The 21,359-nt window shown below is 36.8% G+C and overlaps 1 protein-coding gene across 5 annotated transcripts in view; it reads right to left on the bottom strand.

Annotated features, from left to right (window-relative positions):
• MYCBP2 (MYC binding protein 2, E3 ubiquitin protein ligase) overlaps nt 1-21,359 on the bottom strand; it is a 269,075-nt gene that overhangs the window by 7,002 nt on the left and 240,714 nt on the right. For 4 of the 5 annotated variants that reach the window (XM_018056490.1, XM_013968297.2, XM_018056494.1 and 1 more), the window contains 13 exons: nt 20,958-21,197; nt 20,539-20,637; nt 13,676-13,756; nt 12,369-12,635; nt 11,271-11,554; nt 9,592-9,688; nt 7,632-7,751; nt 5,596-5,697; nt 4,713-4,841; nt 4,210-4,342; nt 2,888-2,991; nt 1,780-1,968; nt 861-968 (listed from right to left, as the gene is read on the bottom strand). In XM_018056490.1, the coding sequence (XP_017911979.1) occupies nt 861-968; nt 1,780-1,968; nt 2,888-2,991; nt 4,210-4,342; nt 4,713-4,841; nt 5,596-5,697; nt 7,632-7,751; nt 9,592-9,688; nt 11,271-11,554; nt 12,369-12,635; nt 13,676-13,756; nt 20,539-20,637; nt 20,958-21,197 (1,953 nt within the window). The remainder of the gene's footprint in view (nt 1-860; nt 969-1,779; nt 1,969-2,887; nt 2,992-4,209; nt 4,343-4,712; nt 4,842-5,595; nt 5,698-7,631; nt 7,752-9,591; nt 9,689-11,270; nt 11,555-12,368; nt 12,636-13,675; nt 13,757-20,538; nt 20,638-20,957; nt 21,198-21,359) is intronic. The other variant, XM_018056491.1, reaches the window with a different exon arrangement.

Genomic DNA, 21,359 nt, shown 5'->3' with positions numbered 1-21,359 from the left:
GCGGCCTTAGCTGTTCCTGGAATGAAAGGTTACCCTGCTGCCACAAGTGTGTGTGTGTGTGTGTGTGTGTGTGTGTGTGTGTTGGTTCCTTGGGGGTAGGGCAGGTTACATAATAGATATGAACAAACAGTATTTCTCTATTACTTTCCTGTATCATTTCCTAAACGTGACTTTTCTCTGCGGCTCCAAACGAAAAGGGAGAGAAGATACTATCATCTTTTTGAACGTGGCTCAGTCTTACCAATGGTTGTGCTAAGACCATGTTACATGCTACACGCCATGTGCAAGCACATCCGTGAATAAGCTTTTGTGTTAAGCATTGTTAGCCTGCCAAAGTAACTGCTACTCTGGTCACTACCTTTGCAGAGATGTGTCAGAATGTGGAGAATTTTCTCCTTATTTTCCCTGCGCTCTAAGGAATCTGTCCTAATGGCACTTCAAGCTCAGGTTTTACTCTTTTGTGGCAGCTGTGAGTACCTACTGGCACCACAGGCTCATTCTTCTTTTGGGCAGTCATGCACTGTTATGTCATGTGGTCTGAACCCTCAGGGGTCTGAAAGCAGTGATGTGTGCCCTTCAATGCACGACAATATCTACATCAATTTTCTGATGTAACAGTTTAATTTAATTAGCTTTTCAGGGACAATTAATGTCTTGAAATGTATTAGAATAGATACAGATCTTATAATATTCTTAGGTGCTACCTGTGTGAACAGAGTAGAAACTGAAGGGGGCTGTTGATACACAGCAGACTGGGAAGGTCACCTAGAAATGCTGCCACATGTTTATTTTGAAAGACAAAAGATGAAGACAGAAATGAAAATAAATAGAAAGTAGATAATTTCTGATGCTTTCCATACCTTGCAAATGGGACAAGATATAAATCCAAACGTTATCCTTGGACCAAGCCATCTGTTTTCCAAAACTCGTCGACAGCACTGTAAGTGGAATACGTGACTGCAGTCCAGCTTAAAGGAAAAAAGGAGAAGATATAACCACATGCAGTAACCATAAATACGAGTAACTGACAGGTTACTCAATGTAGGCTGCTATTTAGAGCAGGTAAGAGAAAAATCTAGAAATTAGGTAGAATGAAATTCCAGCCTTCTGTTATTCATGGGACATTACAAACGAGATCTTCAGCTCCTCCCAATTTTCATTATTTATGTATCAATATCACCTTATAGAGAGTAAGCTGGGTTAGGGAGAAATGAGAAATATTCAGTTTTGTATCTCTTAGGAAGAAGAAGAAGAAACCATTGATTAAAAAAAATTTAAGATTTGTTTTTGAGAATACTCATTGTCTTAGGGTCACAAGAACTGAACATATAAACAAACAACCAGCAAATGTTAAAGAAAATCTTATTGAGCAAATTGTAACTTCCATAATATTACTAGTATATTACAGATGTATGTATATACATTATATATAGGGGTATGTATTATTACGCATGGATCAATTACATAATGCTGTAAAATGCCACACTGAATTTGGAAATTAAGAAGAGAGAAGCTATTGAATAATTATTTTTTTCCTCCTTTATGAACACTTTAGACATTCACTTGACTATACAGGCTCATACAAACCACAGACGAAAGCTCAGTGTACAACATGGACACAGAACAAAAAGAGCATTTGCTCTCTAAGAAACTGGTAGACATTAGTGGGACAGTTTCAGCCAATTATAAGAAAGAGTCAGTCGCTTGTTTACTTGATGAGTACATTCATACTTCTTACTGAAAAATCTAGACAGTTAATGCTTTAGAAGCACAGACAACCTGAATGGCCGGCGCAGCCGAGAGTGCTTCCGTGAAACAGATCATGCACATGTCATCGGCGTCCTGCTTCAGGGTGGCGGCATTTTTGTCACAGCCGTGCAGACAGGGCAGACAGTGCTCTTCGCTTCTAACACCTCCACATGGATGGCCACAAGGGTGGGTCTTGCTACAGGCTGTCTTAGCATACTCCTGTTAAAGGTGAATTACAAGACGGCACAGAGAATATATTTTAAAAAGGCAAACAGCCTGGTAAATTACATCCAGTATGTTAATTTCCTAAGATACTTTCCCACAGGAAATAGATATAAGGCTAAATAACCACAAAGTAGTTATTTTTATTCTCTGCTTGAATATAACTTAGGATTATTAACAAAGTTTATTTTTCTTTTAATGTGATTAAAAAAAATTTTACTTTACATAAAGAGAAAGCTGATTAAAAACTGAACTGCAATTTTAATCTATTTGTTATCATGCATAGCCAGGAAGTAAAAAAAAAATTCCTGACATTAATCATCCATTCACCAACTGTGTGTATGTTAAGTCACTGAGTCGTGTCTGACTCTTTGCGACCCCATGGACTGTAGCTCACCAGGCTCCTCTGTCCATGAGATTTCCCAGTCAAGAATACTGGAGTGGGTTGCCAACCAACTACCCTGCGTCAAAATGGGGATTACAAAAAATACAGGTATTTTTCATTATCTGGAATTTATCTAAATTCTTGTTAACTAAAGTGAATAATCAAAAGTATTTGGATAGCATGGGATATATATAGATGTTTAGGCTTAAACAAATTCAAGGAAACAAGTGAATAAAATGTGTAATTCAGCCCATGAAGCAGATCTTTATCTGCTTCTAGCACAGAAGAAAATGTTAAATATATACAATGCTAACGGCTGGGAAACATAAAAGAGATTGCTTTGGGTTTGAGGGCTTTAACTGATCATTCTCCAGCTTTGGTAACACATCCAACTCTTGACATGGGTAATATGCTAATTTAGAAAACAAAAGTGATTCTGAGCTCAAACTCTCACTTACACCAAGCGAAGGTGTCACGAGGGAACACATAAGAAAGCTATTCCTTACTGTGATGGCCCAATGCCACACGCACCTGGCAGTCTGCGTCAGAACAAACGCTGCCAACAGCAGATAACTCCGTTCCGCTCCTGGAGCCACAGAAACGGCATGCCTCCGAGCTACTTGTGGTGGGTTTTCCTAGGCGCAAGCAGAAAAGAAAAATCCTCCTTAAGCATGTTTTCTACATATTTTACTATAACTAATTAAAGGAAAAAAAAAGCAAACCAGGAATATATCACTTGCTATCATTGAGAAATCAGCCTGGCAGTTTTGTAGCCGAATGGTTGTAAGCTGCCCTAATTACAAAGCAAATAATCACACACACAGAAAAGGATAAGAAACTAAAGACCTATCTGAAACCAAATAAATTATTAACTGATTTATTTATACCTTACCACAGAAATAGACTAGTTAAGACAGCAGGTCGAGCAGCTATGGTCAGCTCCCTCATTATAAGACCACAATATCAGACAAAATATAGCCAACAAAAATTAAAGAAAAACACAGGGAAGAAAGAGAAATCATTCAAGTACCTTTCCCAGCAACAATGTTACAAGATATAGAGAAATTACCAGAGGATATGAAATGTGAATAACAGAAAAATCCCCAGAGAACTGAAGATAACAGAGCAATCTGAAAGGAATTTAAATCTATTTGAAATAGCTGAAGAAGGAACAGAATCCATAAAACAACAAAAGGAAAGAAAACAAGATTTGAAAAATACAGACCAAGCTCATTATAAAACATAAATATTGTATAAAAATCTAAATATAACTGAATTTAGCAATACTTACAGAAAATATATTTTTAAATGAACAGTTTATATCATAATTACAAGGATGGTTCAAACACTAGAACAGTTACTAATGTAATATATGGTATGGAGGAATAATAGGAGGAAAAAATCAGCAGTGAGGGAAAAAAAGACTATGCTCTTGGAGCATGAAGTTATTTAAATTTGTTAGATTTATGCCTAACATCAAAATTAGAAATTTGTGTCAGATAAACAGCAGACTAAAGAGGTGCTGGAAATCGGGAATTTCTAAGATTCAATGTACCTTTAAGCTGAGAATACTCCAGAAAAAAATCAAAAAATTAAAAAAGTTTAAAAAAATTAAAATGAAATATTCATGTTTCAGATAAAATGACTTGCTTAAGGTCACACAGCTAGTTTATAATATAGAACACTGATATAAAAATATAGATGGTGATCAATGCTGTCATAATCACTTATCAGAAAACACTCAAAATTATTCACATTAAATAATTAAATTAAAGTAACATCTAGTTTAACCATACTCAGTAGGGATAGTTCACTCTACTTGCTAGGCATGGTTCACTCCTAAATCTGTTTACCTGTGTGTTCTCGGAATTCCACCATCGCCTTCATTGTTTTAGAATCTGCTAATGCCATCAACCAGAAGAGTTTGGTTCTGCCACAACCTTCATGAAGGTCAACCTTTATAGCTTCTTCTTCTTCCTTGAAGACCTATGGTATCATTAGAAAAAAGAGGGAAATAAATTTATCACTCTGAAAGAAAATGTATAAAATTTAATTATGCAATAATGAAAACAGCTTTATTAGGCACTCTAAGAAACTTTAGGTATTTCTAGTCTTCTCTTTAACCTTCACAACCATCTCATTTTTTATAAATGTGGAAACCAAGTCTCAGAGATTAAACGACATTGTTGATTGACACAGTTGGTAAATGAGACAGCTGGGAATTCCACCAAGGTCTTTGATTCCAAGGTCCATTTTTTTCCCCCCATGACATCAAGTCTCTTTCCCATATTTATTTCTCACTGAATATATTTTATGTTCCAAACACTCTTATGCATGTAAATGCAGAAATCGTCACCTGTCTTTGATGAGTTTTGGTCCGCCGATGCAGATGAAGGAATCTGTCGCAGTCAGTACATAGGTTTCCACATACATTGCACAAAATGATTGCTGCAGTTTCACCGTCATCATGGTTATCACACATTGGCTAGAAAAGGACATTTCCATATGTTACAGCAGATTAACCAAAAAGGCTTAAATACTCATACACCCTGAATGTGATTTATTTACAACAGGATCAGATTGTTACTCTGAACTCTAATAAGAATTTAGAATTTGAATGTTAAACAGAATTATGGCAAATGTACTTAATTATAAAAAATCCCCAAATCCATGATTAATGGGCTACGTATGTTCAGTGATGAACAAAATAAACATTATACTTTTTTTTAGAGACTTAAGAAAACTTCTCCTGTTATATTCAAACATTCTGTATGCCAAATGAATAAATAATGCATTTTGGACACATGAATGTTTAGGAAATGTTTGGCCTATATAAAGTTTTTCCTTCTGGTAAAGCAAGGGATACTTCACAACCTCTAAGTATATTTGTGAATAAGTTGTATCTCATGTTGCTCTCTTACTGTTTTATTTCCTTCTTCTCATAAGACATTTTAGTACAAAATCTAGATACAGAATCAGAGTCTGGCTAAAACCAACTTTTGATATGATGCAAGCATGACTCAGAGAAGAAAGGAGTTTTTTTCAATATAATTAAATCCCCTAATACACTATGAAGAGGAAACCCTAACTGCAGAGACTTGTGAGATGAACTTGGGCCGTGTGATGCAATTTTTTAAGAGCTCCACTAATTGTGCATTTTGACACGTGGAGTAAAGCTAGGCTAAAGCTTAGTATAAAGAAAAACAAGCTAGATTTGTATAAAGTAACTCTGATCTTACCATTTGTTTCTGCTGTCCATCCTTTCCCATCCATCTCCCTGAGGAGAGGCGGTCGACATGGTCCTGGTCGAGAACGCACAGCGAGGCCAGAGCAAGCCAGAGCTGGTGAAAGAAACGCAGTTATACCACCAACTTAGAGGACAGGCACTGCCACGGCTAAGCAATGTTAGCTGGACTTGAAAAAGTGTAGGTCCCCAGAGGTACTCAGGTCTTCCTGATGTGGTAGCAGGCACACACGCCCACTACTGTGTGTACCAGGTTCATAGCAGGAACGCAAACATGTACTGAATAAACCACTTGCTCTGATGAACCATTCTGTTGTCTTTCTGACATATAAAATTACCCTTTATTATTCTAATGTGTAAATAGCATATCAATACATAAATTTATATACTTAATATACCAGTGTCTCCTATAAATTTTTCCATTTAGTGGCACTGAATTCTAAGGAAGGTGGGAGAAAGGGCTGTTGAATTTTTCAGTCCCATGAGAAGTAGGGTAGGTAAGGGACTCTCAGAAATCTCTGTATGCACCTAACAGCCTAGTGCCAGGCTTGACACACTTTGTCAGGAATAAGTCAACATCTTACAAGGTTTAGAAAATTGTCCTCAAATACAATTTAGAATTTTCTGAGGCTTAAAGCATAGGTTTTATTTTTACATAGAATATTACTTCACTACTGAAAAACAGAAAATGACTCAAATGTTTCAACGCTGAGAAGTGCAAATGAGTGTCACTGGACATGGAGTAAAGAGAGAAGAAAAGCAGGGAAAGAAAAACCAGAAGAAAAGTGTGCAAGGAGAAAGGTGAGAGCCAACTGCAGAACCTGTGCAGCCTGTGTGTTGGGAAAGGGTCCCAGAGTCACACTCACTGGCAACCTGGCATCAATTGGCTTTTTCTGCCCAAGGGAAATACAAGTATATTCTTTTTCAGACTTCTGAGGATCAGCTTAGGCAGTTTCTACCAGTTTTTACTTCTTCCTAATGCTGTCACACTACCCTGCTTCAAGGAAATGTCAAATCTCTTTTGGAAATATATGGGACATGATATTAGGTAGGTTAAGATCTACAGTAGATCTCTCATTTGAAGGACGCAATCTCACTTCCTAAGAGACTCTGCCCCACTGTGCCCTGCGCACACTTTCTGCTTTTTAAAAGTAAGGCCTACATATTCAGTAAGTAGGCTATGGGCTCTATTACGGATGAAGCAGGTAGGGGCCTTGTCTTTAAAGGATCTTCAGTCTATCACAGTGTCACACTGATACTAAAGTTATCAGGAAACATCATCAGAAACACAGTACACTGACATATAGGTAATACAAAATCAGTATATCCTTTACAAAATCAGTATATTCTTGAATTAATAGTGAATGGAAGTCACTCAGTTGTGTCTGACTCTTTGAGACCCCATGGACTATACAGTCTATGGAATTCTCCAGGCCAGAATACTGGAGTGGGTAGCCCTTCCCTTCTCCAGGGGATCTTCCCAATCCAGGGACTGAATCCAAGTCTCCATATTGCAGGCGGATTCTTTACCAAGTGGAGCTATGAGGGAAGTATACCCTTAGCGCCCTTAAAAATAACAAAAACAAATGACAAAGAACACATAACAACAGCGAATATTAAAAATTACTATACTTAGCTTGTAATACAAAAAACCCTTCATACGTTTTCAACAAATACAATATTTGATACGAAAATAAAAAAGTGAAGCAGGTGGGGAAGGGATGGATTGGGAATTTGAGATTAGCAGATCCCATCTATTATACAGAGAACTGATAAACAGCACAGTCCTACTGTATTGCACAGGGAACTATATTCAATGTCCTGGGAGAAACTGTAATGGAAAAAGAGTATGAAAAAGAATGTATTTATATGTGAATCACAGCAGAAATTAACACATTATAAATCAACTATATTCAATAAAGTAAATTTTTTAAAAAAGTAAATTAAGCTGACTTATTGATTTAAATTTGTTTAAACCTATAAGGAAAAAGAACAGGCAACAACAATGCTGACCAAATCAAGGAAGCCTACCCTAGTTGTTGCAATACACCTCACGGGAGATCTGAACTCCTCCTCCATCTTGGTCAGGGCAATGATGGTTTCCGCAATGGCATTCTTTGTCACTCTCGACCACGCTTCTGACAGATGACCCTAACGAGCAGGACAGAATAATGTGATAAGCAACCAGATTAGGTATAATCAAAGCAGAAAATTCTGTTCTTTTAACATTCCTCACCAAAAAGGAAACTTTGCTAGTGGAATTTTAGATCAAAGGGCATACTTTAAAAATCCTGTACAACCATATTATAAACTCAACCTCTAATTACTATTTAGATGATTCAAAAGAAACGTATGTAAAAATTTAGGTTCCCAAGATGGGGAAACAATGGAAATAGTGTCAGACTATTTTTCTGGGCTCCAAAATCACTGAAGATGGTGATTGCAGCCATGAAATTAAGACACTTACTCCTTGGAAAGAAAGTTATGACCAACCTAGATAGCATATTGAAAAGCAGAGACATTACTTTGCCAACAAAGGTCCGTCTAGTCAAGGCTATGGTTTTCCCTGTGGTCATGTATGGATGTGAGAGTTGGCCTGTGAAGAAAGCTGAGCGCCGAAGAACTGATGCTTTTCAACTGCGGTGTTGGAGAAGACTCTTGAGAGTCCCTTGGACTGCAAGAAGATCCAACCAGTCCATTCTAAAGGAGATCAGTCCTGGATGTTCACTGGAAAGACTGATGCTAAAGCTGAAACTCCAATACTTTGGCCACCTCATGCGAAGAGTTGACTCACTGGAAAAGACCCTGATGCTGGGAAGGACTGGGGGCAGGAGGAGAAGGGGACGACAGAGGATGAGATGGCTGGATGGCATCACCGACTCGATGGACATGAGTTTGAGTATACTCCGGGAGTTGGTGATGGACAGGGAGGCTTGGCGTGCTACGATTCATGGGGTCACAAAGAGTCGGACACGACTGAGTGACTAAACTGAACTGAACTTTTTTCCTACAGAATTCAAGGGCATTTCACCTTACATTTAGATAAAAACATAACAAATACTAAGGTGTCTATGACTGAGACATTTTGATCATTAAACCCTGTTATTTAACATAGAACTCATACATCTAAGCTGATTTGCTTTAGAGGAGTATTACTGGAACCCAAGAGCATAAATGGATTTAAATTACAACTACCTTAATTTGCTAACTTGATTTTTACTGAACATCAACATGTCACTACTATAGAATTTTGGTATTCCCAAACATCTTTCCTAAATATGTTCATCCAGTGAAGATACTTAGAAAGCCTATTTGAGAACTGAAAACATTCTCCATTTCTCCCACTGAGGAAATGTCCATGCTGCTGGAAAAGTGATAGAACTTCATTTTTTTCCAGAACATGCTTACTAATCTCATATCCATGTGCTATCAATCTTTAAAGGCACAGCTCCAATTTCAATTCCTCTTCCTCCAAAATGCTTACCGTTTACTCCACCTCTCAGGATCTACCATCCACAGTGTCCTGCCCTCTTCGGGCTGGACTTCTGGAAGTAAGAGAGCCAGGCACTCTGAGAAGTAACTACCTTTCCTCCACACTCTTGGATCTCCCCACAAAAGCAAAACCTGGACAGCAGTACAGGACATTCAATAAACCGTGACAACAGAAGACTGAGAAACTTCACACTGAAAAAGGCCTTTTCTTGGCTAGAGTCTTGGACTCAGGCTGCTTTGTAGGGTTCAAAGAGTATACTTTGTTTTTAAGCTTTAAGTCTTGGAAGACTTATGGAAATATTTCTCAAGCAAATTAATTGGGAAGTTTGAAATGCACACAGTTTACACAAAAGGAAAATTTTTCACCAACTGAAAAGACAAAGTGTGCGATAGTGAACTTACTAAACAGGGCTTGTGAATTAGGCAAAATAACATGAATGTTGTCTGAACAATGATTATGCTACGTGTTTTGTTAATCAGGTTTCTACTGGGAACTTACTGCAGCCATATCCTTAACAAGTTTAATGATGATCTCTGAGATCTGGGTAGGAGTGGAGCCCTTCATCCACCAATGACTCTCACCTCGACGGATGTAACTGCAAAGAAAAGTCAGCATTTGTAAACCAACCAGTAGTAGTTACAAATGAATAGGACAAAAACTTATTTAAAATGATTCAATTGGTTAGGGCATTTTAAAAGAAAATTAATCACAATATTACTCATAATCTATCTCTTCAACTCTAAGAGAGTAGCTATTCTGATATATGTTCCCTTTCAAGTATTTCATTGTTTATTATTATAAATATCAAACATTATTTTTGCATGCATCTTTTGGAATAGTACCATTCAAAATAGATCCACAAACACAAACTATTTGTTACCAGTCCACATAAAGATAAGCGCTTGCACCAGAATATGTCAACTATGTGACTTATCTACTACCATTTAGTTCAGCTCACGAAGGAAGGGATACACTTGTAACATTCTGGTGCTTAATGTCATGAATAGGCTCCTTCTTTAGCATTATTCCAGATGTCCTTAATCTTCTGCTGCTATACACAATTCTGTAATAAACAGCCCTCTACAATATCTTTCTGTACCTGTATGAGCGTTTTTTGAGAGAAACAGTTCTACAGAAGTAAAACTGGTAGGTCAAAGGATATGCAGATTTTAAATAGACTGATGTTATCAAACTGACATCCAAAAAGGTTTTAGCAATATAATTAGATGTCAGTTTGCCAATGCAAAGATATTTCACTATTGTTTTAATCTACATTTCTCTGACTACCACTGAAGCACCTTTTATTTATTGGGATTTGTAGTTTTTTAAGCATTTTTAATAATTTTTGGCTGTGTTGGGTCTTGGATGCGGCACATGGACCCTGAGATGTGGCACGCAGTCTTCTCTGTCATTGTGGCACGTGGGCTCCAGAGCACGTGGGTTTGCAGTTGCAGGCTCAGTAGTTGCCCAGCAGCATGTGGGATCTTAGCTCCCCAACCAGGGATTGAACCCACGTGCCCTGCATTGGAAGGTGGATTCTTAACTACTGCACCACCAGGGAAGTCCTGGCATTTGTAATTTTTCTTCTCTGAACTGACTATTCTTGGCAGAAATCTGTATTGGTGGTTTGTTTTTTCACTGATTTGTAGTCATTCTTCTAATATTATGACAAATAATTCATTGCCCACTAACTGTTAAATATTTTTTTTTCCAAGTCAGTTGTTTGTATTTTAAAAACAAACAACTTTCACTTTTATGTAGCCAAGCCTCTGAGTCTTTTCCCTGTTACTTCAGGTTCTGTGTTTGATTTAAGGACGTCTTCTCAAATTGATGATTACAAAAATGTTCTATAATGTGTCCTAGTAGAGTTTAAAAGCAAAAATATGTGAAGTTTCAGCTGATCTCAAGTTTACTGTGTACATGGTGAGAGGGTCTATAGTTTTTTGTTTTGACTTAGGAAGTATTCTAACATCATATACTCAGCAAATTTTTCTTTCTCCACTAATTTGAAAAGACACTTTTATTATACACAGCATCCTCTTTCACACACAGGTCAGTCATTTATGGCTTCTATTTCTGGTAAACAAGCAAACAAGATGGAATCTGAAGTGTCTGAAACCTTCAAACAGTAGCTCACTCTGTTCTATTTTTGTACCAAAACAGATGCAATGACCCACCTGGAATTGAAAATCATCGGGAGGGTGACTGTTGTCACTCCTTTGCCCACGGAGGTGCCAGCTGTTCCTGTGATGGTGGTTCCTTTGGCTTTCAGCTGCACTGTGAGTGCTTTGGCAATGCATCCTAGAAACATGTCCAAGATACCTAGCTTATTCCAATCTCCTTTCTCTGTTGAGTGAATAATGTCACTGATATCTGCTGGCGGGAGAGACTTGACTCCTATAATGCTGGCCAGACGGTTAGGGGTCACTTCAGGCAAAACTCGTCTTAGTAAGGAGGTCACCTGGTACGAAAAATAAAAACATTCTATTTAAAGATTTGGGACTGACATATACACACAGCTATATTTGAAATAGGTAACCAATAAGAACCTACTGTATAGCACAGGGAACTCTGCTCATTATTCTGTAATAGCCTAAATGGGAAAATAACTTGAAAAATAATAGATAACCTGTACACGTGACTTGAATCACTTTGCTGTCCACCTGAAACTAACACAACATTGTTAATCAGCTATACTTCAATTTTTTGAAAAAAGATCAGTGTTTTATTTAAAGTATTCTTTTTTTTTCTTTTTTTTGAGTCCAGCTGCCATTCTATGACTTCAAAAGTTTTGAGGGCAGAGAAATGATTTAAGCTTGATTTAATTTCTCAAATGACTACCACTCCAGGGCAGCAAGAAAAAAACACATCTCTTACTTGGTCATTATATATTTCAAGGTAATAAGGCTGAGTAGCAGAATACTATTTATCACAATAGCACATTACTAAAATGGAACATATTTTGTTCTTCCATATTCTCACTATAACGAGTCAAAAATAAAAACATGGGGTTAAAATACAATCCAAAAACCAAAATATGCTATAACCAACAAACAAACAAACAAAAACCCCAAAAAAACAAGAAACACTGATTCTCTTTGTTAGAATAATTTTTAACAATGTTTCAAACATGTATACCTGTGGCTGATTCATGTTGATGTATGGAAAAAACCATCACAAATACTGTAAAGTAACTATCCTCCAATTAAAATAAACAAATTAATTAAAAATAAAAAGTAACAAAATAAGCCTCCAGGTAGGAGATGTGCAGTCACCTGTCTCTGGACGCGTGGGGAGGCGGTGTGGAGCAGTGAGAAGAGGTCCTGGAGTAGAGTCAGCTGCTGGGCCAAGTACTGCCGGCCTACGTTGGAGCCGCTCAAGGCCAGGACCATGGAGAGCAGCTCAAAGCAGTAGGCATCAGAGGAGGCATCTTCATCGTTGGGCTGGGAATTGGCATTTTCTTTGCTTGATATGGCATGTTCCCATTCCTCGCGGACTCTGGTGGCTTCCATGCGAATGGCCTGGACTATGTGAGCACACACCTGTTCAAGGGCAACATAAAGAAAATGTAAAAGTGTATTTGTAAGGTCTAATTAAAAAAAAAAAGAATATTAGTTGATATTCAATTTAATACTCCTCCTCCCAGTTAATTCTCCATCATATGATTCTCTTAACATATCTTAAAAACAATTAAGGAAAACGACGATTAAAAACCTGAGTATTTAAATCAATTAGTATAGAAATGAATGCTATACTGGTTACCAATTCCCTTGCCTGTGGTTTAAGACATGAGATGAAAACAAATCACCATATTTAATCACTTCTAAGGCATCTTTTCCCCCATATTTCTATTCATAATGTGATTTGTAATTGATACAATTCATAATTTAATTGGCAGCAATTTCCTTTTTTTTAGTGACAGAAAATAACAGCACATTTTACAGCTGGTAGCTTCTACAAGTCAATAAAATGCTGTTAAAAAGATAAAGCACAAATAAATTTATGTGATTTATTTAAAAATGACTTAAGGTGTTGAAAGTTAAAATAGTGGGCCAATTTACAACCTAATTCAAAAGTCAGTATTTTACTTGACTTCGAAAGGGTTAATTTTATGTTATTTAGGTATTCCCGAAGTGAATTCCCATTACATGAATGACCTAGTGCTACTATACCATCTCGTAATAATTAGAAATATCTAACACTGGTTTAGTTAACATTATAACTGCTCAGCAGAATAATTAAAAAAAAAACAACAAACAAACAAACAAAAAAAAACAAAGGGGAAAGGAACACAGGAAACGCAAATGAAATCTGATATAACTGGGTATTTGACACCAAAATGAAACAATCTACCTGAAAATGAGAAAAACAAAGAGCAGCAAGGTAAGAAAGTTAACATTCATAACAAAGTCTTTAAAGTGATGCAGATATGCCAACATACTCCTTTCTCTCTAGAAAAAGGCAGACACATTCTGCAGGACCTATAAAAGAGTCAGCATAAAAAAGCCTCCATAAATTTTGGAAAATGCTTTATGCCCTAAAAACAAAACTGATGAAGATTATGAAATGACTATTGACCAACCTGTTTTTGTAGGTTAGTCAGTTTACTCCTGCTGAAGATGATTCCAACCATATGTTCTTTCAGGTCAGCATCTGATGTTGCCTTTAAATACAGAAGGGGAAAAAAAGGAAGCAGGCTCTTTTAATAAAATTCATATATTTGACATTTTGAAATGTCTTGATAAGTAATTATACAGGTATATTTATAAGGTAAATTCATTTTAAATTGAGATCTATAACACTAAGAAGAAGGATAAAAAGTTTGAAGAAATCACTATTGGCTAAAGTGACCATAAAAAAGACAAAATTTCTGACTTTAAGAAATTCAGAGAAGTATATTTCATGGATTTCTTATAATCTAGTCAACTTGTGTCAATTTGTTTAAATCTATTTCTAAACTGTGAACACTATTAGTTCATATCCTATATTTGGTTATTAGAAGAGCAACTCAGGAAAATGACATTTGGTTAGAAAGGAAGTGTCCTAACAACACTCTCTGATAGTGGTGTTCTTAAGTTATTCCAACACTGACAGTAAACAAAGAAACCTATCACAAGAAGAAATATGAAGGCTGAAGTTTTATAGAGCCCATCATGTGTAGGACACTGTTTTAAGGGATAAATATACAAACAGATATAAGTATACACATACACACAACCTTATTTAATCTTAAGAAAAACCCCATAAGGCGTCTGATGTTCTGCCTGCTTTATAGGTAAGAAAACTGAGGCAAATCACCCTTGTATTAGAATTGAAAATGACTCTTGGTTTCACTTTTCTTAGGATAGAGATAGCCACAAGAGAATGTTGCTCCCAACTTAATAATGAGAAAAGCTGGTCATCTATAGAACTGTAATTTTTGGGGGCCCACTAGAAAGCTGATATAGGCAACCAGGGGAACTAAAATCTAAATTGACAAACCCATATTGCTGGACACTTCAAATTGTTTTTGTACCTAATACAAGCAAATGAGCAAACAATGAACCTTACTTATCAGCAAGGCTCTTATAGATCTGAACAAAACTATCAACCAACTGAATTAACCACATTTATAGAACTCTTCAAACAATAACAGCAGAGTTCACATTCATTTAAGTGCACATGGACATTTGCTAAACTATATCATTACTATGAGCCAGAATTCAGCTCTTAATAGTCTCAAAAGTGATACAATTATACAAACTATATATATATATATATATATATATATATATATATATATAGTACACACACACACACACACACACACACACACACTTGACCACAAAGGAATTAAAGTAGAAATTAACAATACAAGGCTATCAGGAAAACTCTCAATATTCAGAAATTAAATAAGACACTTGTAAATTACCCAGAAGTGAAGGATAAATCAAAGTAGAAGTCAGAAAATATTTTGAATTGAATGAAATGGGGAAAAAAAACAACACTCAAATCTGTGACACTAAAGCAGTGCTAAGAGGAAAATCACAGCATTACTTATATGAGAAAAGAAAGATCTCAACTCATATTAGGACTTTAAGAAGTCAGAAAAAGAACACATTAAATCCAAAGCAAACAGCTGGAAAGATATAAAAAAAGAAGATATATCACAATAGAGTCTAAGGATAAGAGTATATTATGAACAACTTATGCCAATAAATCCAGCAACTCAGATGAAATGGGCAAATTACTTGAAAGGCAAAGCTCACTCAAAAAGAATGGATAACTGCAGTTACCCTGTATCTACTAAGGAGAGTAAGTTTGTAGAATAAATTTTGTGTGTGTGTGTGTGTGTGTGTGTGCTATGTATAGGTGGAATACACATTAACACATGAGTTCCTTTTAGAGAGGAAGATCTTTTAACTTCTTTCATAATTTATTTTGCTTTTTCCTTTTTAAAAGCAGCTGTATTGACATATAGTTCACATACCGTATTATTCATTCATTTAAAGTATATAGTTCAGTGGTTTATATGCATGCCCAGGTAAGTGCAGCCATCACCACAGTCAATTTTAAAGCATTTTTACCACCCCAAAAAGAAACACTGTGCCACTCAGTTATCACTCACCTAGCTCATCTTCCTTAAAGAAAAATGAAGTACATATAAGGAAACACTGCATATCGATTATTATACACAGCAATATATGGGTTATTTCACTGAATAAAAGAAAATGAAAAAAGGGAAATATATAAGAAATCCATTCTGATAAAAATTCTCAATAAACGAGGAACATCCTCAAACTGACTAAGCGCAGTCACAAAAAATCTACAGTGAAAGATTGAATATTTCCCTTTTCCAATCTAGCAAAGGCAAACATATGTGATCTCACGACTTTTATTCAACATGGTAACTGAAAGTATTAGCCAGTGGAATAACACAAGATTGGAAAGAAAGAAGTAAAACCGGCTTTCTTTGAAGACCATATGATTATCTATGAAGAAAAATTCCAAGGTTACTACAAAAGAGCTTCTCAAACTATTAAGTAAATTTAAGAAGACCATGAAAAAAAGTGAAAGTGAAAGTCACTCAGTTATGTCCGACTCTTTGAGACTCCATGGACTATACAGTCCATATGATTCTCCAGGCCAGAATATCAGAGTGGGTAGCTGTTCCCTTCTCCAGGGGATCTTCCCCTCTGGGGACTGAACCTAGGTCTCCCACATTCCAGGCAGATTTTTAACCAGCTAAGACACCAGGGAAGCCCAAGAATACTGAAATGGGTAGGCTATCCCTTCTTCAGTGATCTTTCCCAACCCAGAAACTGAACCAGGGTTCAGTTGAACCAGGGTTCCTGCATTGTAGGCAGATTCTTAACCAACTGAGCCACAGGTGTCCCTTAAGAAGACTACAGGATAAAAGTTTAATGCACAAAAGTCAATTGCATTTTTATGTACTAGAAATGAATAACTGCAAAGTGAATTAAAAATATTTACAATAGTATCAAATGCTCAGGGATCAATTTTAAAAAGTGTGTATAAGACATGTACACAGAGCTGAACTATAAAACATTGCTGGCAGAAATTAAAGAAGATCTAAATAAATGGGCAGAACTAAATATAGTATTCATGGATTTGCTGTTGTTTAGTTGCTAAGTCTTGACTCTTGTGCAAGTCCATGGACTATAACTCACCTGGCTTCTCTGTCCATGGGATTTCCAGACTCAATATTAAGATGTCAGTTCTCCCCAAACTGACTTTGCACTTTGGTGCAATTCCAATCAATATTTCAGCAGGCTTTTAAAAAAGAATTTATGTTTTTTTGTGGAAGAAGAAGAAATTGATAATCTGCTTTTAAGCTTTATATGGAAACGGAAAGAACCTGGGATAGGCAAAACAACTTTGAAAAAGAACTTGGTTGGAATCTCTCTCTAAGCTACAGTAATGAATGTACTGAATCTCAATACAGCCTGATGTTGGTGTAAGAATGTACATATAGATTAATGAAATAGAATAGAGTCCAGAAACAGACCTATACACTTCTGGTGGACTGACTATTGATAAAGGATAGTCTTTTCAACAAATGGCAATAAAAGAATCAAATATCTTCACATCAAGAAAAAGAACCTCTACTCTTAATTTATACTGTATAGAAAAACTTAAAATATATATAGGTCTTAATAAAAGAACTAAACTTCTAATGTTTCTAGAAGAAAACAGGAGAAAATCTTTGTGACCCTAGATAAGACACAAAAATCATGTCATTAAAAAAAAAAGATAAATTGAACTTTATCAAAACTAGAAACTTCTCTCTGAAAGATAAGTCACAGACTAGGAGAAAATATTTGAAAATGTATTTTTACCAAACATGTATTTGGTAGAAGACCTATAAATATATCCTGAATACATGAAGAAATCTTCCAACCCAATAATACAAACAGCTCAATATAAGAAATATGGGTAAAAAATCTTAATATATATTTTGGTAAATGTAGTACAGAGATGGCAAATAAATACATAAAAATTTGCTCAATATCATTAGTCACTGGTGAAATCCATGTTAAAACTACAACAAGGGGCTTCCCTGGTGGCTCCGTGGTAAAGAATCTGCCTGCTAACACAGGAGACATGGGTTAGATCCCTGGTCTGGGAGGATCCCGTATGCCAAAGAGCAACTAAGTCCATGCACCAAAACTACTGAGCCTGTGCTCTAGAGGCCAGGAACCACAACTACTGAGCCCACGTGGTTTGGCATTCATGCTCTGCACAAGACAAGCCACTGCAATGAGAAGCACGTGCACCTCATCTCGAGAGTAGCCCCCTGCTCGCTGCAACGACAGAAAGGCCAGGGCGGCAACAAAGACCCAGCACAGCCAAAAGTGAATACATGAATAATAAAAAGTATTTACAAAGTTAAAAAAAACCACAAGATGCAAGTACACACCTATAAGAATGTATAAAACTAAAAAGAGTGACAGTATCAGGTATTGTCAAGGAGATGTGGATGTTGGTGAAAATGTAAAATGGCTTAATCACTTTGGAAAGAGTCTGCAGTTTCCTAGGAAGTTAAACATATACTTATTATACAGCAATCCTACTCACAGGTATTTGCCCAAGAAAAATGAAAACATGTCCATACAAAGATCTGTATGCTAACGCTGACAGTAGTTTTATTACTAATAGCTAAATAGAGGACATAACACAAACATCTATCAGAAATTTGTGAAAGGATAAATAAACTACGGTACTGCGATTCATGGGGTCGCAAAGTCTCGGACATGACTGAGAGACTGAACTGAACTGACCTGACCTGACTGAAACTCACACAATGGAATACTCCTCAGCAACCAAAAGAACAAACAACTGATACATGTTCTTATACTACCTATAAAAAGTCAGACAAAAAGGCTACTTTCTATACTGTTCCATTAAACAAAACCTGGGAAAAAGCAACACTATAAAAAGTGAAGTCGCTCAGTCGTGTCCAACTCTTTGCGACCCCATGGACTGTAGCCTGCCAGGCTCTTCCATCCATGGGAATTTCTAGGCAAGAATCCTGGAGTGGGTTGCCATTTCCTCCTCCAGGGGACCTTCCCAAAGCCAGGGATCGAACCTGGGTCTCCCACATTGCAGGTGGATTCTTTACCATCTGAGCCACCAGGGGATGGCAATACTATAGAGGCAGAAAACAGGCAGAAAATAGTTCAGCGGTTGCCACGGGGGAGGAATGAGATCAGAGGGCTGAATGCAGAGGAATGGCAGGGAAATTCTGGGGGGGATGTGTTTTAAAAATTGCTTGTGATGGTTTCACCACTGTACACATTGGTCAAAATTCAAAACAAATGATTTTAAAAGGATAATTTTGTATGTAGGATAATTTTGTATGTAAGTTTTACTTCAAAAATCTGACTTAAAAAATGTTTCCCTTAAAAATTACATTATCTCACTAGAATCCAACCACTAGCAAACATTTCCCATTCATCCCCAATGCCTCAAGATACACTCTTCTACTGTTTGGCCAGCCTCTTTAATGCTCCCATCCTCTCATACTTTTAATCTAACTTTCCTCCATTCTCTTTTGGGTCTAACTCAAAGTCTAATATCCTCCCAGAAGCCTTCTCTGTCCATTCCAGGGACAATAACTTCAATATTATACTCTGAAATTCTATGACATGTGCAATTTTCCCACATATTTAATAGAGTGATTATATACTAGAGAGTATCCCTGATGGTCTGTTTTGGGAGGGAGGGCATGACTGTTCATGTTTAAGAATACAAGGCAAGGTTTTTGAGGGCTTGATACCAGTTCTCAAGGTTGTTCAGCAAACAACTGCCATTTGCTAAAATTCAGTTGATAGCTTAATGAGTTCTCAGTCTTATAGTTGTCAAAATGTTATCTCCAAAAGATGCTGAAAAATAATTACCAGGGTTTATGAAATCCTTTTTTTTAAAAACAGATTCCAGATAGAAAAATGTGGATGATTTAGTTGCCTCTGTGTCAGAAGGCACAGAGTTAGCTTAGGTTAAGTCCTTGAAAATATCTTTCAGAGAACTGTCAAGACGAGTATTTACAGCATCTATTAATAAATACACAAGAATATGGAGACTAGTCATGGTTGACTTCTCTTTCTGAAAATGGATGAAGTTCTCTTCTTAGACACAGTGCTTTAGTTTAGACCAAATAAGTCAGGCAAATGCACTTTAGAAGAAATTTCAAGGACAATATAAAGGACAGGTTGTTCCAATAAAAATTCACTGCACACATGTGTGTTTATGCCATGGTGGATATAAAGACAAACCAGACATGTACTTGGTCTTTAGGAAGCTTTGATTAAGTTGAAGATACAAACCATGTATCTATCTTAGACATGGACTTGGGCAAACTTTGGGACATGGTGAGGGGCAGAGAGGCCTGGAGTGCTGCAGTCCAGGGGGTCGCGAAGACTCGGACATGACTGGGCAACTAAACAACAATAAACCATGTGTACCAATAAACCCAACAAGAGAGAAACCAAGAAGAGACACAGAAATTACTATGAAGTTTAGCAGAGGAAATATTTCTTTGTGTCTTTTCCATGAACCTTCTTCATGATTTCCCTTGAACAATCATAAAGAAGGCTCACGGAGAAGACAGTAGTTTTGAGCTGAACTGTGAAGGACAGAGAAGATGGAGGAAAGTGCACAGCATAGTCAACAACGAAGCTGATTTTACAAATGACATTTAAACACAACGGCCCAAGGTTTGGAGCAAATTTTGTTGTTACTTAAAATACCAGCTAGATCACACATGAGCAAAAAGTGAGTATCTTCTGATAGTTCCTTCATCTTCTTTCTAATATAAGTAAAAAATACCAACTGCACAGAAACTAGTATCACATATACATTCAAATACATAGCAATATGGATTATTCCACTGAACAAAAGAAAATGGAATAGGGAAATAAATATTTTTAGAATATAAATAAATACATTGTATACTTTTTCCTCTCCTTCAGGTGATGACAACAGTGCCTTTTCTTCTTGTTCTGGTGTGGGCTCTGCGTCTCCAGAGATGAGCTTTCCAAATACCTGGTGAAGGAGACAGGGAGGTGAGAGCAACCCAATGGCAGGAACTACCTCTGTGACGGCTGGAGGACTCAACAGCTGACTCTGCAAGCTTTATAATGTTCCTATGCTACTCTTACTGTACACCTCTACTTTTCAGAATTTTGAATGCAAAATGAAATACAAGAATTTGGGCTTTGAGAAGAAAAAAATGGGCCAAACTTGTAGCTAACAATCTCTAACAAACTGAACAAAATACTTTCTTAGGCTCTTGATATTATTACTGAAGTAGTACATTATTTCATTTTATCCTGTGCTAGAATATGTGTAGTAAGGACACTCACTTGAGATGTAATGAGTCTGAACACTCGCAGAGTCTCAGCTTCACAGTTCCTTTGCTGGGCCACACTGGCTGAGATCTGGCCAGCAATTTTTGTGCTTTCGCCATCCTTCCAGCCCAGGACCTTAACCTGTCGAACTCTCAGTGTATTTTCTGGACCCTTTAATTCAATTTTGATGATGTGATTATCCCCTCCTGGAAGTTCACTTGTTACCCAACCAATGTGCCTGGAATCCAGATCAACCTAGGGGAGCAGAAAAGGGATAGAAACCCGATACAAGTGGATTACTATTTTGTTACTGTCCTAGACTTCATGACAGTGGTTATTATGTCCTAGTGTTAATAACAGTCAGCTCAAATAACAAATAATTGTACACACAGAAAGTGTATTGGATTATTTCAGATT

Source organism: Capra hircus, chromosome 12 (genome assembly GCF_001704415.2).
Source record: "Capra hircus breed San Clemente chromosome 12, ASM170441v1, whole genome shotgun sequence".
Taxonomy (NCBI): domain Eukaryota; kingdom Metazoa; phylum Chordata; class Mammalia; order Artiodactyla; family Bovidae; genus Capra; species Capra hircus.
Note: the sequence above shows the minus strand (reverse complement) of the source record. Positions and strands in the feature narration are given on the sequence as shown.